Genomic DNA, 12,849 nt, shown 5'->3' with positions numbered 1-12,849 from the left:
CGGCTGCGGCGGCAGCGCAGGCGCGGCCCGTCCTCCCGCGGGGAGCGCAGGCGCGGCCAGGATAGCCCAGGACGGCGGTGGTGCTGAGGGAACGCTGCTCGGTCGGGAGGAGAGAAAAGCGACCTGCGCCACTGTGAGGGCCCGGGCGCAGCTTCCCTCACACCAGGGACAGCATTGTCCTCACACCCTCTCCCTCCCTCCGGCTGCATCCCCGTCCCACTCTCCCCGCAAATGCCTGGAAAACCCACATCACGGCGTTACCTCACGCAATAGCCAAGGGTTCGTTTTGGGACAAATAATTTTTCTCCTAGACGTCGTGAGGGCTTAGTGGCCATCACAGTGTACACGCTACAGGAATGTGTCCCACATTTCATACCATTAATGGAATCATAGAACAGTTTGGCTTGAAAAGGACTCTAAAGATAACTTGCTCAAATATTTATATCTCAATTCCCTAAATAGCTCAAAGTCAACAAACATTTCTTAAGAAAAGCACTCTGAACTTTAGTCTTACTGAGGTTATCCTGACTGGAATGGTACTTAGCTGCAGGCTAGCTAGTTTCACAAAATCACAGAATGGTTTGGGTTGGAAGGGACACTGAAGACCATATCCCTATAACTCCCCTGCTATGGGCAGGGACACCTTCCCCCGGAGCAGGATGCTCAGAGCCCCATCCAGCCTGGCCATGAACAGGATCCCTTCCAGGGATGGGGCAGCCACAGCTTCTCTGGTCACCTCTGCCAGTGCCTCCTCTCCCTCACAGTAAAGAATTTCTTCCCCTGTGTCTAATCTGAACCTAATACCTTTCAGTTTTAAACCCATTCCCTCTTGTCCTATCTTGCCATGGCCTTGTCAAAGTCCCTCTCCAGCCCTTTATGTAGTGGAAGGTGCTCCAAGGTCTCCCTGGAGCTTTCTCTCCTCCAGGCCTGGTGAAGAGAATGCAGCAGGCTGAATGCCTCCTGCTCTCTCAGCCTGTCTCCATAGCAGAGCTGCTCCAGCCCTCTGAACACCTTCATGGTTCTCCTCTGGATACACTCCAATAGGTCCACTACCACAGGAATGTGATACAGGAATGTGATAGATTCTTTATTGCTGGTGCTTGGTAATAAATCTGAGCAAGGTCACAATGAAATAAGTATTTTATCTAGGACACACCATTGCTGCAATGCCAGCGCTTCCTTGAAAAGACAAATTTTTAGTCACTGCCCCTGCTGATTTCGTGACATCCAGTGTCACCCCTTCCCATCTGGTAGTTGTGAAAAGTATTTGGAGGCTTTTTTCCCCCTGAGGTTCTTATAGAGATTTCATACACACCTTCTTCCATTCATCCAACCCTCTGCATTCAGGCTGTAGTAGGAAAATCCATCCAAGGAGGACTTACCATGAACACCTTCAGGGGAATTTAAGCCCTATTTGTATCTATTCCCATGCTCTCAGGTAAGACACTGCATACAGATAAGCCAGACTGATTTCCACCAATATAAAGTTTAACCTGATAAACATAACTTTTAAATTAAAACCAGAAGTCTTACAAAGAACTGACTGTATTTTTATTGAGCTCTTCAGAGGGTTTTAAGATTAACTGCGTGTATTCATTAAGCATTTTCCCTAAGGGCTATCCAAACAATACTGTTCATTTGAAACAGACAAGCTATCAAGCAAAAAAACCCCACCAACCCCAAAAACCACAAATGAGAAATCCTGCAGGATGTCTTCGGAAGAAAATGTCTTGTAATCCATGTAAGAGCTTGAGTATTTATATCTCAACTCCTTAAACAGCTCAAAGTCCACAAACATTTAAAATTTAAAAATTTAAAAATGGCACTGAGAACCTCAGTCTTACTGAGGTTTGTCCTGACGGGAATGGTGCTTAGCTGCAGTCTAGCAAGTTTTATATTATCAGAGAAAGGTCTGAGTTGGAAGGGACCTTAAAGAAATGCTTTTGTGGCTCTTTGGATGAAGCTATCACACTAACAAATGCCTATTTTTGTACTCGATTATTTTCATCTTCATATGGATTTTTAACAAGTTTTTTCTTTAACACAGCTTTTAAGAAGCTCACAAATGTCAGAGGCATGCCAGATTACTTTGAGAACTTAAACTTAGGGAAAATGACTTGTTTTAAGGAATATAAATCAGGTACTATCATTAACATAAATCATAATTTTGTTTTGGTAATTACTAAGTTTTCTAAGAGGCACTTCTGTGCATTAAAAGATGCAAAGATATGAAACATTTATGACTGTTACTCTGTTGTACTTTTATATTGAGGAAAGAGGTAGGATGAACAAAAGCAAAATTCCACTGAAGTGAAAACTTCGAGTCAACTCAGAATAGATTCCACTATAATAGAAATTAGGCATTTAAAGCTTTTATTACATGAGATACTATTGACAACTGACCTGGCTTTAGTCTATAAAAACATCTGCAACTACCAGCATCTGAGATTCTCAAGGCCTTTTATGATTTTAGCCTCACATTCTTTACAATGAACATTTTTATTCTGAACAGACGAAGTGCTGTGGGAACTGAATGGGGGGTGGCAAAACTACATCTCCAAAATCCTACCCTCTCTTCTGCAACAATTTCAAGGGCCAATCCCTTGTATCAGTGCCACATTATGTAAACTTTTCAGAAGCAAATGTTACAAAATGCTTATTTGTGAAGGCTGCTGTGTAGTGATAGGTGCATGTGAGACAACACCACCCTGCCCTGCAAGACCCTTCCAAAGGTTAAAAAATCCTGCAGAGACCATTTTAAATCTGGAAATAACTTTCCCACAGAAGTACTAAGAAAATATTTTAAATTCAATTGCTAATTGACTCCTACATTTTTTTATTATTTTTCATATTTACCAACAGATCTGTCTGAAACTCTAGAACTCCATTTAATTCTATTCAGATGAAGAGCGACATGCCACTGAAGATCTCTTCGGGAAAGAGAGATAAATCCACACAACCTGTCTCAGTGTCAAATTTTCACTCTGTACATCCATACAATCCAAAACAGCAGGTAATGGAAAACAGAAGCCACTATTATTAACAGGTAATTTACTTAATTGCATAGTAGATGTTGTATATAAAGCAACTGAGATATGCTGAAGCAATGAATGTTCTTTAGCTCAACCAGTTTGGATTTTTACAAATGAATATTATTTAAAAATCCCAAAGTTAAAATCCAACAATTAAATGTTAGTTTTCAAGCAATGCTGTCAGATCTGTCTTCAGTTCTTTACCCCTCTATGAATTCTTGCTTGCAGCCACATCTGTAACCATTTCCTGGCTGGTTGCAAGTGCAGGTAGGTGCATTCACCACCTGTAGCTCAGCTGAGACTCGTGAAATGTTTCATGGTTGTGATTCCAATACTTGTACCATTTTTACATCCTGCCACCTGTTCCTGCTCAAACCGGTTGCCTGTCATGGTAATCAAGAGGTTGTCAGGTAATCACTAGCATGCCACCTCTGCCCATGATTTACTGGTAAGATCCTTGTGATTATTCAGGTAAGAGGTATTAAGAGGTTTTATTCTTGTAGACCAAAGCTTTAAAGTACTCCTTTCTCTGTTTGACCCATCTGTGATAATTATTTACAAATTAGAGCTCAGATGTTTGCTGCACTCCCTTCAAATGTATGTAAAAAAAGTCCCATCACCTAAAGAACACTGAAACCCTAAGCAATGTAGCTCCTGGAAACCAATAGATTTTAACCATGTATTAGCAGTGTAGGTAAATGGGTTGACAAATCCTTTCTGTTTGAAATAAAGTCATCCATCAAAAGGTATGCTAGAGGCAAATTAATGGAATAAAAGGTCCATACAGGACTTGTAAATCTTCAGGGATTACATTTCTCAGCCTACTGCAACCCTTTGTGGTAGATGTAGTGGAAATACCTCCTTCCAGCTGAAGGAACACAACTGGTGCACTTGTTTGAAAAACAACTGCAAAGATTAATAATAATTTTACAACTGGATTAAAGAATAACAAAAGTAGCAATGAAGTCTAACCAAAGCAATTTTCTCAGTTAGCCCTTTATTAAAGAATCAAAACCCAAGTTAAATTTAAAAATATAAAGAATTAAAAAATATAAAGAATTTAACCTACGTTAAAACCTGAAAAAACAACAGTACTGCAAATATAGAAGGATAACCTTATTCCATCCAAAATGTAAGAAAGGAAAACAGGGGTTTAAAGAAAATTAAAATCCAGAAGCTGACGTCACGTGAGTAAAATCCACAGATAAGGTAAAAGTGGAAAGGAACTGAAAAGATTTACATCTGTTTTCAACACTGTAAAAGAAACCTTTAGAGTTTGTACCCTGGTCAAACATGAAGTCTCAGAAACTGATCTAGCAGGCCTTAAACCAAAGCCACTATGAAACACAGTCAAATTAAAAAAGTTAAAACATACTCAGTTCACTACTCATCGTATTAGGCAAACATCTAGGATGCAAAATTTGGCTCGGCAAGTCGGGCAAGGCACTTGGCTGGACAGCCAGGTCTCGGGGTGCTGCTGGTCCTGCCTGCTGGCAAACCACTTGCCCATGCAGGTGAGGCACCACATGGGCCGGCAGTAGCACTGCTGGCATTCCCCCTCGTTGGGCTCCTGGCAGTTCTTGATGAGCTTGATGTTGGCAATAGTCTGCATACAGCCTATGCAGGGCTCCAGCTCCTGAGGGAGGAGAAACACCATCAAAGTTGGGAACTGCACAGAACGGTTCCTGTTACTGCTTTTTCAAAGGCTTTTAGAAAATCATCTGTGGCAGGACTGCCCCATCAGAGAGTATCAAATGGTTTTACTAAAACACTCTCTAACAAATGACAGCAAAACTTTTCTCTGAACAGAAAACCCAGAACTGCTGCATGACACTAATGATTAAGCATAAATGACTGAAAGACAAATGTTCTTTCACACTCTGAAGAGCTTCCAGCAGCCACAGCAAGGTAAGCAAGCAGTCAGCTTTGTCATTCAAACTATTTTTCAAAAAAATGGACCAGTATAAAGTAAGGAAAACAAACACTTAAACAGCAAATGGCTGTTCCTATCTTCCATCTTTCTAATTAAGAGACATAAATGAAGAAACCAGGGCTGTACTGAACACAAGGACATACAACCTGAAGGTCCAGAAATTTACTTAATTTCTCTTGGATAAAATTGGAATAACTGATTTTGCCCACAGTTAATTACGCCACATGAACTTGCAGTTGCACATGGGGACAATATCCTGTTGTGAAGTGTATTACAAATAATAAACAGTAATTAGCATTTCCCACATCTTCTACCTGTCCAAGAACTTGATAGCTCAAAAGACAGCACACTGAATAGGCACAGAGACCTGAATCTGTTCAAAATACTCCTGGTGGAACAAAAATCAGCTCCCTATGTGGTCTCTCTTTCCCATCTCCAGTGACTCTTCCCTTGTCAGCTCAAGTGTCTGCTCAGCTGCCCTGTCAGCTGGGCTGTGGAGCAGATCCACATGAACACAAGCTACTGAGCTTTAACTTGTGAAGTTAGGCCTTAGCTTTTAAGCAGGAAAAATTCTAGCATAGAAAGATTAACAAATTTTTTCAACATATTAATGGAGCTTCAGAATAGGGAAAGATTCAATGTAGTATTTTTAACATCCTTATCATCTGTGATGTAATTTATCACCCAATGTCAAACCCAAGTTCAGTAGCTCAGCTGCCACTTAAATGTGTCACAAATTAAATGCTCTGCAAGAAAGCAGCTTTAATATCTTCTCTTTACTGTGACCATCTCTCTTTGCTGGCAGAGCAATCACACACACAACATAATGCGCAGACACACCTGATGCAGTTTTATTTTAGCTAGTTCACAAACCATATAAGCTGCACAACACTGGCAAAGATACCAACCCCTCACTCCATCAGCTGAACCAGTGGGCACAGACTCCCTGCAGGGTCACCAGTACTGGTTTAACTGGTTCCCTCTGATGCACTGGACAGTGCTGCAGTCACACTTCCAGCTGCTGCACAAGTATAATAATGACCAGGTCTCTGTGACTATTACTGGAAGTAGGACTCTGTGCTGTTATAATTAAAACCATATAATAATAGCCATAATAATTATAACCAAAACAAACCCCAGTTAAGAATCATTAGTTGATTTCAGAGTAGATCCAGAAGAACCTGGCTGTCTAGAAAAGCAAGCTGTATTGGAGCAAACTGCCTAAAGAACAGCAACAGCAGCTGTGGCTCTGGCTCCTCATAAATGATGACCCTGCATTTCTGCAAGTGCAAGGTCATCATTTCCAAATGTGTCCATGTAACATTTTAATAGCAATTATTACAGGGGGACTTTATGTCTCAAAACCATCATGCTCACAGTACAGTTTGCTCCCTGTAGAGCAGGAACAGAAGCAGCAGCCAGAGTTAAGGTTTGTGATGAATTTACTGACACAGCAGGTGAGCATTTGTGAAGGAAGCATCACCCTGACTGAGCAAAGAGCACTTGGGCTCCTGGCATCACTGACCAGGAGGCCTGACTGGAGCCAGCCTTGGCTGTGCAGACCCTAAAAAAATTGTGCTTGGCTGTATCTTCTCAGGAAGTTAAGGAATCTAGGCCATGTCTTATCAGGGGCTTATCAGTATCACAAGATGAAACTGTAAGTCCTACAGCTGTACACCCCCACCAAGGGGCACTTTAACCACCAGTCAGACTCTAAGTGAGTGACTGCAGCCCCCAAGCCCACGGAGCTCTCCTGTAGAGCGGCCTCAGGTAGGTAGGAGACCTCTCAAGGGATCAAGAGATCCCTTACTTGGTATCTGTTATCTACAGAAAGGTAAGTAACAGTTTATATTAGATCTCAAACATATTGTATGCAAGCTAGCTGAATTATTAGAAATGAGGAGAGTAGCATGGTGTTCAACTGCTGTTCAATTACCATTTAATTACTGGCTGAATATTGCTTGATTATTAAATGAGGATTATTAAGCGGTAATCACATGATAAATATAATTTAATCATAATTTGTCATTTAATCCATATTTTAAAAAAACCTTTTTGTTAACCTCACAACAATGAATTCTCTTAATAATTCACTGGAGATAGCCCTAGGTAAACATTTATCATTTACACAGTAATCACAGGCTCATCCATATTGAAAGTATAATTGTTAGTCTCACATGAATAGAAAGTTTCACCTGAGTGCTTGGAACGTGGTATGTCTGGTTTATTTCCACCAGAGATGTAAAGGTTTCTAAAAATAAATCACTAAGGCTTTGATGGATGACAACATTAGCTGCATTGATGATAGGAGCACGGAGCTTCTCCCGGAGCTCCCCATACTCTGTGGAGTTCAACCTGAAGAAGAGAAGATGGAGCAAAATGTTACCATGATTATCCACCCAAATACCTTGCAGAGGTTAACATCTGAAGTGAATCCACAGAAAAGCTGGCATTTATTCATCAGAATAAGTACACAGAATTGTGTATTCTTGTTTTCTTCTGCTATTTAGTTATTGGTTTTGGCACAACTTGGTCAACAGAACATGCTGTCCTCATTCATACCTATGTAAGATTGCCAGCAGGGTATGTCAGAGATCAGCTAAAACATCATACAAAAATAAAGAATTTTGAAGTAATCAGCATGAAGAAAAGCCATGTAGGTATGTAAATCATGCATTAACTGCAAAGTGCTGTTTGCACCATTTCTGCCACCTTTTTAATGCCTCTTTACTTAGACAATTTCTAAATTCTCAATTATAAACTCCTGGAGAAATTAATTAGGAGAAATTAGTTGTATCATGCAGCAGACATCACAAGGTGATACAGTTCTACACAAGCAGCAGAGGAAAGTCAATCTATCAGGTTCTGTGATTTTATGATACAATCTAAATCACAGAAATTTCACAAAGGTCACAAACCACTGCTGATTTAAGGCTGCAGCAAGCTGTGTTTCACACCAGCTGCTTCTGTAAATTAAAGTGATGTCCACAGCACTCAAGTGGCACCTGAGACCTCACACAGGATCCTACAGTGATATATTCCTGTTGTCATCCCTTTTTAAGAATTCTGAACTATAGTGTCAAAACTCTCCAACTGAATGCTTCCACTCATTAAACAGCTTTCATGGAGAAGTCCCTGGAAGACTGCCCTCATTTTCCTACCACTCTCTGAATTCCCAGAGCCCAGCACAATGCAAGGCTGGCTTAGTTTTTACTGCTACAGGATAATGTCATTTAACAGATGCTGTCCATGCAAACCAGAGACATTTATAACCAGAGGAACAGTTCACACCGAACATGCAGAGAAATGTGGCCCACCTGCACAAAAGCATTGTTCTTCCAGAAACATCTCACTGTATTTGATTCTGGATATATACAATGACCCTGTATGATTCTGCTACATTCTAGCAGAGATTTACTATCACTGACATCTTATTAGAACAGCTTTTAAACACTGTTCTTGATGCTATTCTGTTTAGTCACAAAATACAGTTTGGGCTTAGGACTTTTTTTCCATAAAAGGAATTGTCAAACAAGTAATGTTTTTCTCAGCTGTGGTGTACTCTGGCACTGAAGTGCTTGCAGAAGAAAATCATTAGTTGTTTAATACTAATTTGGTCATCACTGTCACAGGTCTATAAAAGTCTCTTTTCTTTGAATTGTCATGCTTACCTTAACCACCCTCTTGTCCTGAGTTCTGTTCACCTAGATCTCTACCATAATCACCTCTTTGCCTTCCTTGTGCTTGCCCCATTTGCACACCTACAAGTCTGGTGATCTGCATGCTTTTAATTACCTAATAAATGCTCCTGACATACAAATTTACAGCAAAAAGATACCTTTTCAAATATAATTTTAGGAGAACTAAGATGGTTTTTAACAACACAACAACAAAGACTTTAGCACGCAGAGGTTTCTGCTGAACTTGTACTTTAGCCTGGTTACACAGAGACCAATGAGATAAACAGCATGGGCCCTTGCAAAACAAGCCCTAACAGTTCACAATTATTATGATTTACTCCTATGAGAACACATAAGTCAGAAAGGGAACCAAAGTTTCTTCCTTGTTTTAGGGGCAGTTGGTTTGCAATAGCTCAGTGAGAGCTCTTCTGAGCAGTGATGAAATTGTGTGCCTTAAACACAAAGAAAAATCCAAAGTCGTGGATGAACAACAGACAGTTTTAGACAAAATAGCTATTTCTCCTCACCCAAAATTTAAAAGACTAAAAATTCTACCTTTCATTCCTGCTGTCCATCTCTCACCTAATTTTATCCAGTTACTTTTTTCTGCATCCAGCACAATCCTCTCCCTAAGAATGGATCAAAGAGGCCAATCCCTTTGTTTATCCGTTGTGTATTCAGTGTTGCACTAAACAACCTTCCCTACACTGCACGGCAGAAGTGCACACAGAGCAGCACTGAACACCAGGCAGGGACCAGAAAGGAAGGGATGAGTCTCCAGATTGGTCACAGAAGTGCTCCCTCAGCACCATCAAACAGCACACACGTAAGAGAACGGGTTCAGCAGTTGTTTTACCGGATATCGAACGCCTTGACGTAGGGATTAACGCTGGCAACGCGGATGGTCAGGAACTGCACGGGCACGTTGGAGTCTGGGGTGAGCTCGTGCTGTCTGGAGTCTGTCACCGTCAAGTGAATGTCCTGCTGCTGGGCAACATGTAAACAGTAGGTGGTCACTTTAATCACCCACGTGTCCGTGACAATCACCCTGGCTCCTGGCGCTCCCGTAGCGAATTTGTCGATTCTCCTGAATTCTGTGTTGATGGAAGAAGCCACTGCCCTCCAGCCTGACTGTGGGAGGGCATGAACAGCGAGTGTCCGGGCTAGTGGATGATTATTCCAACCTTTCCGTGACCAGTAATATGCCAGGGCACTGGTGATTGCTGGCAGGAGAACGGCAAAGAAGAAGAAAGTTTTCCACTCTTTTGAAGCCAGGTAGAAAAAACAAAGATGTTTTTCAGGTGCAGCAATGCACATACCAAGGTAATAACCTGAAAAGGAAAAAAAACCCCTTACTTTCAGAAAACAATTAAGCACCTGCAAAAGCAGATACCCCATAACCATATGGCTATCTAACCAGTGAGCTCACCTCCAAGAGAGGTATTGTATTTCTGGATGACTTCAAATTCAAGCCTCTTGTCTCAAGCAAGCTGAGATAAATTCTTAGGCATCAGTGATTTTTATCAGAATTACATACCTAAAGGAAAGTGATCTGAATTCGGTTGTTGAATAAAATTACCTGCAAGATGCTACTGAGTTTTAGGAGAATTATATGGCTAAAGGAAGCCAATTTGTATTCCTTGGTTAATCACAGAATCACAGAAGATGATGCACTGGAAGGAACTCACAAGGGCCATCAAGTCCAACACTGAGCCCTGCACAGGACACCCCAGAGTCACCCCCTGTGCCCCAGAGCATTGTCCAAACCCCCTGAGCTCTGCCAGGCTGGTGCTGTGCCCACGGCCCTGGGGAGCCTGGGCAGGGCCCAGCCACCCTCTGGGGCAGAACCTTTTCCTGATATCGCACACAAACCTCCCCTGGCACGGCTTCAGGCCGTTCCCTCAGTGCTGGCACTGTCACCACAGAGCAGGGATCAGCGTCTGTCCCTCCCGTTCCCCTCAGGAGGAATTTGTGGCTGCACTGAGGTCTCCTCTCTGTCCCTCCAGGCTGAACAGCCCCAGTGCCCTCAGCCTCTCCTCACACGGCTTCCCCTCAGGGCCCTGCACCCTCCCCGTGCCCTCCTTTGGGCACTCTCTGACAGTTTGATGTTTTTGTTACCTTGTGGCACCCGGAGCTGCCCCAGCACTGGAGGTGAGGCCGCCCCAGCCCCAGCAGAGCGGGACAATCCCTGCCTTGCCCGGCCGGCCATGCTGGGCCTGATGTCCCCAGCACAGGGATGTCCCTCCTGGCTGCAAGGGCCCTGCTGGCTCACCTTCAGCTTTCCCCTGCCCAGAGCCCCAGGTCCCTTTCCCTGGCACTGCCCTCCAGCCCCGCACTCCCCAGTCCGTACTCAAACCCCAATTCCTTTGTGAATGCATGTGCAGCGGTGCAGCCCGCTGGTTACAAAGCTCGGACCGCTCACTCCAGGGGAGCCGGGGCACACTCACCGAGGGGCAGCAGGGAGTGCGCCAGCAGCGTGCCGGTGCTGCGCCGCAGGTGGTACTGCACGAAGGCCGCGTCCTCGCTGCCCAGCCAGGCGGACAGCAGGCTCTGCACCGTCAGCCCCGCCGAGCGCACCTCGTCGGGCGGGAACACGAAGCACACGGCGAACACCAGGTAGGCCAGCGTGAAGGTCACCGCGGGGCTCTCCATGCTGCGCCCCGTGGGGCGCCGGGGTCTCCGGGAGCGGTGGTTCCCGCCGCAGCCCCGGATGCTCCAGCGGGGAGCGGTGCTTCCCGCCGCTGCAGCGGCAGCTCCCCCCGCAACCCCGGATGCTCCAGCGGTGGTTCCCCGGCAGCCCCGGATGCTCCAGCGGTGGTTCCCCCGCAGCCCCGGATGCTCCAGCGTCAGCTCCCCCCGCTCCAGCGGCAGTTCCCGCCGCACCCCCGGATGCGCGGCGCGGGCGCTGCCGGGCCGGCAGGGCCGCCGGGGCGGGACCCGCCTCTCCTCGCACGGATGGTCCCCGCCCCTCCCTCCGTCTCCTCCCGCCCCTCCGCGCCTGCCCGGCCGCCAGCCCCGAGCCACGTCCCCGTTCCGGCCGGGGCCGGGCTGAGCCCGCCCCCCGCGCCCGCCCAGCCCAGCACGGCCCGGCCCGGCCGGGACGCGCAGCCCCTGCCCGTGGCCCCAAGCACTGTCCGTGCTCGAGGTCATGCTCCACAGGCCTGGCAGAGGGAACTGATTCCAGGTCTTTATTAATGTAAAAGAGCTCTGCTGGATGAGGGCAGCGTCTTTCTGAAGCAGGGAAACGACCTGTTTTATTTAAGCGTCGGGAAAAGCTTCTCTTTGCTTTTCCTTGTGTATTTTATGTAATGTTTTCTAATATTTTCTAATAAGACAGGGATGTAGCATCTTAAAATGCCTTAAAGGGAGGTGTGTTTCAAGGTATCTTCGTACACCCCCACACAGTAAAGGGAGAAGCCTGACAGGAATCTCTTGTTACTATTGCAATAAAAACAATAGCCAATAACCACAAGATTTGCTGTTTCTTACAGAATGTAGGAAGCGCCCTGCACACACCCTGTTATAACCACAAACTTCCATATTTCTCTCTTTTAGAGAAAGAGGAGATTGTATAACTGGAAAAGCACAGCACAGAAAACAGCATGTGATGTTACATGCTACTAATGATGGAAAACCAAGTCAATAGTAAATGCCACCCATGGAGTGTGACATTCTAATGCTGGCAGATGGCTGATGTGCTACTGCTGTGATGGAGATCGGGAATTCATGGTGGTTTACTGACTCTTGAGGATGGTTACATCAGTAAAATCATGCTTGGATCCTGTGCATCTTACTTCATTCTAAAAGACATCCTTGTTAACAACTTTATTGTTCTAACAATCACTTAGTTGTTGCTGTCTGATGACTCAACAGTAAGGACTGTTTTAATGTGCTAAATAGACTGTAAAGTCCAGTAATAAAAAACGGCTTGTTGAAGCAGCAAGCTTTCTTTCTGTGATTTCATGCAAAAGAATGAAGCACAACAGCTGAGACTGCAGAATCATAGAAACGTTTGTGTTGGAAGGAACCTTAAAACTTATCTCATTCCTACCCCCCATCATGGGCAGGGACACTTTCAACTAGCCCAAGTTGCTCAGCGCCCCATCCAGCGCGGCCCTGAACGCTGCCGGGGGTAGGGCAGCCTCCGGTGCGGGTCTGTCCGTGGGGACACGGGGACGACACGGTTCAGCCAGCGGGACTTGTC

The 12,849-nt window shown here is 44.7% G+C and overlaps 1 protein-coding gene across 1 annotated transcript; it reads right to left on the bottom strand.

The window, feature by feature from the left end:
• Window positions 1–4,012: 4,012 nt before the first annotated feature.
• On the bottom strand, window positions 4,013–11,466 carry TMEM129 (transmembrane protein 129, E3 ubiquitin ligase). Its single transcript, XM_059471350.1, has 4 exons — window positions 11,093–11,466; window positions 9,502–9,976; window positions 7,161–7,320; window positions 4,013–4,668 (listed from the first exon to the last, which is right to left on the bottom strand). The coding sequence occupies exons 1-4, from the start codon at window positions 11,295–11,297 to the stop codon at window positions 4,420–4,422; spliced, it is 1,089 nt and encodes a 362-aa protein (XP_059327333.1). The 5' UTR covers window positions 11,298–11,466; the 3' UTR covers window positions 4,013–4,419.
• Between the last annotated feature and the right edge of the window lie 1,383 nt (window positions 11,467–12,849).

Source organism: Ammospiza nelsoni, chromosome 4 (assembly GCF_027579445.1).
Source record: "Ammospiza nelsoni isolate bAmmNel1 chromosome 4, bAmmNel1.pri, whole genome shotgun sequence".
NCBI lineage: Eukaryota > Metazoa > Chordata > Aves > Passeriformes > Passerellidae > Ammospiza > Ammospiza nelsoni.
The sequence above is the reverse complement of the archived record's forward strand: the minus strand, read 5'-3'. Positions and strand labels throughout refer to the sequence as shown.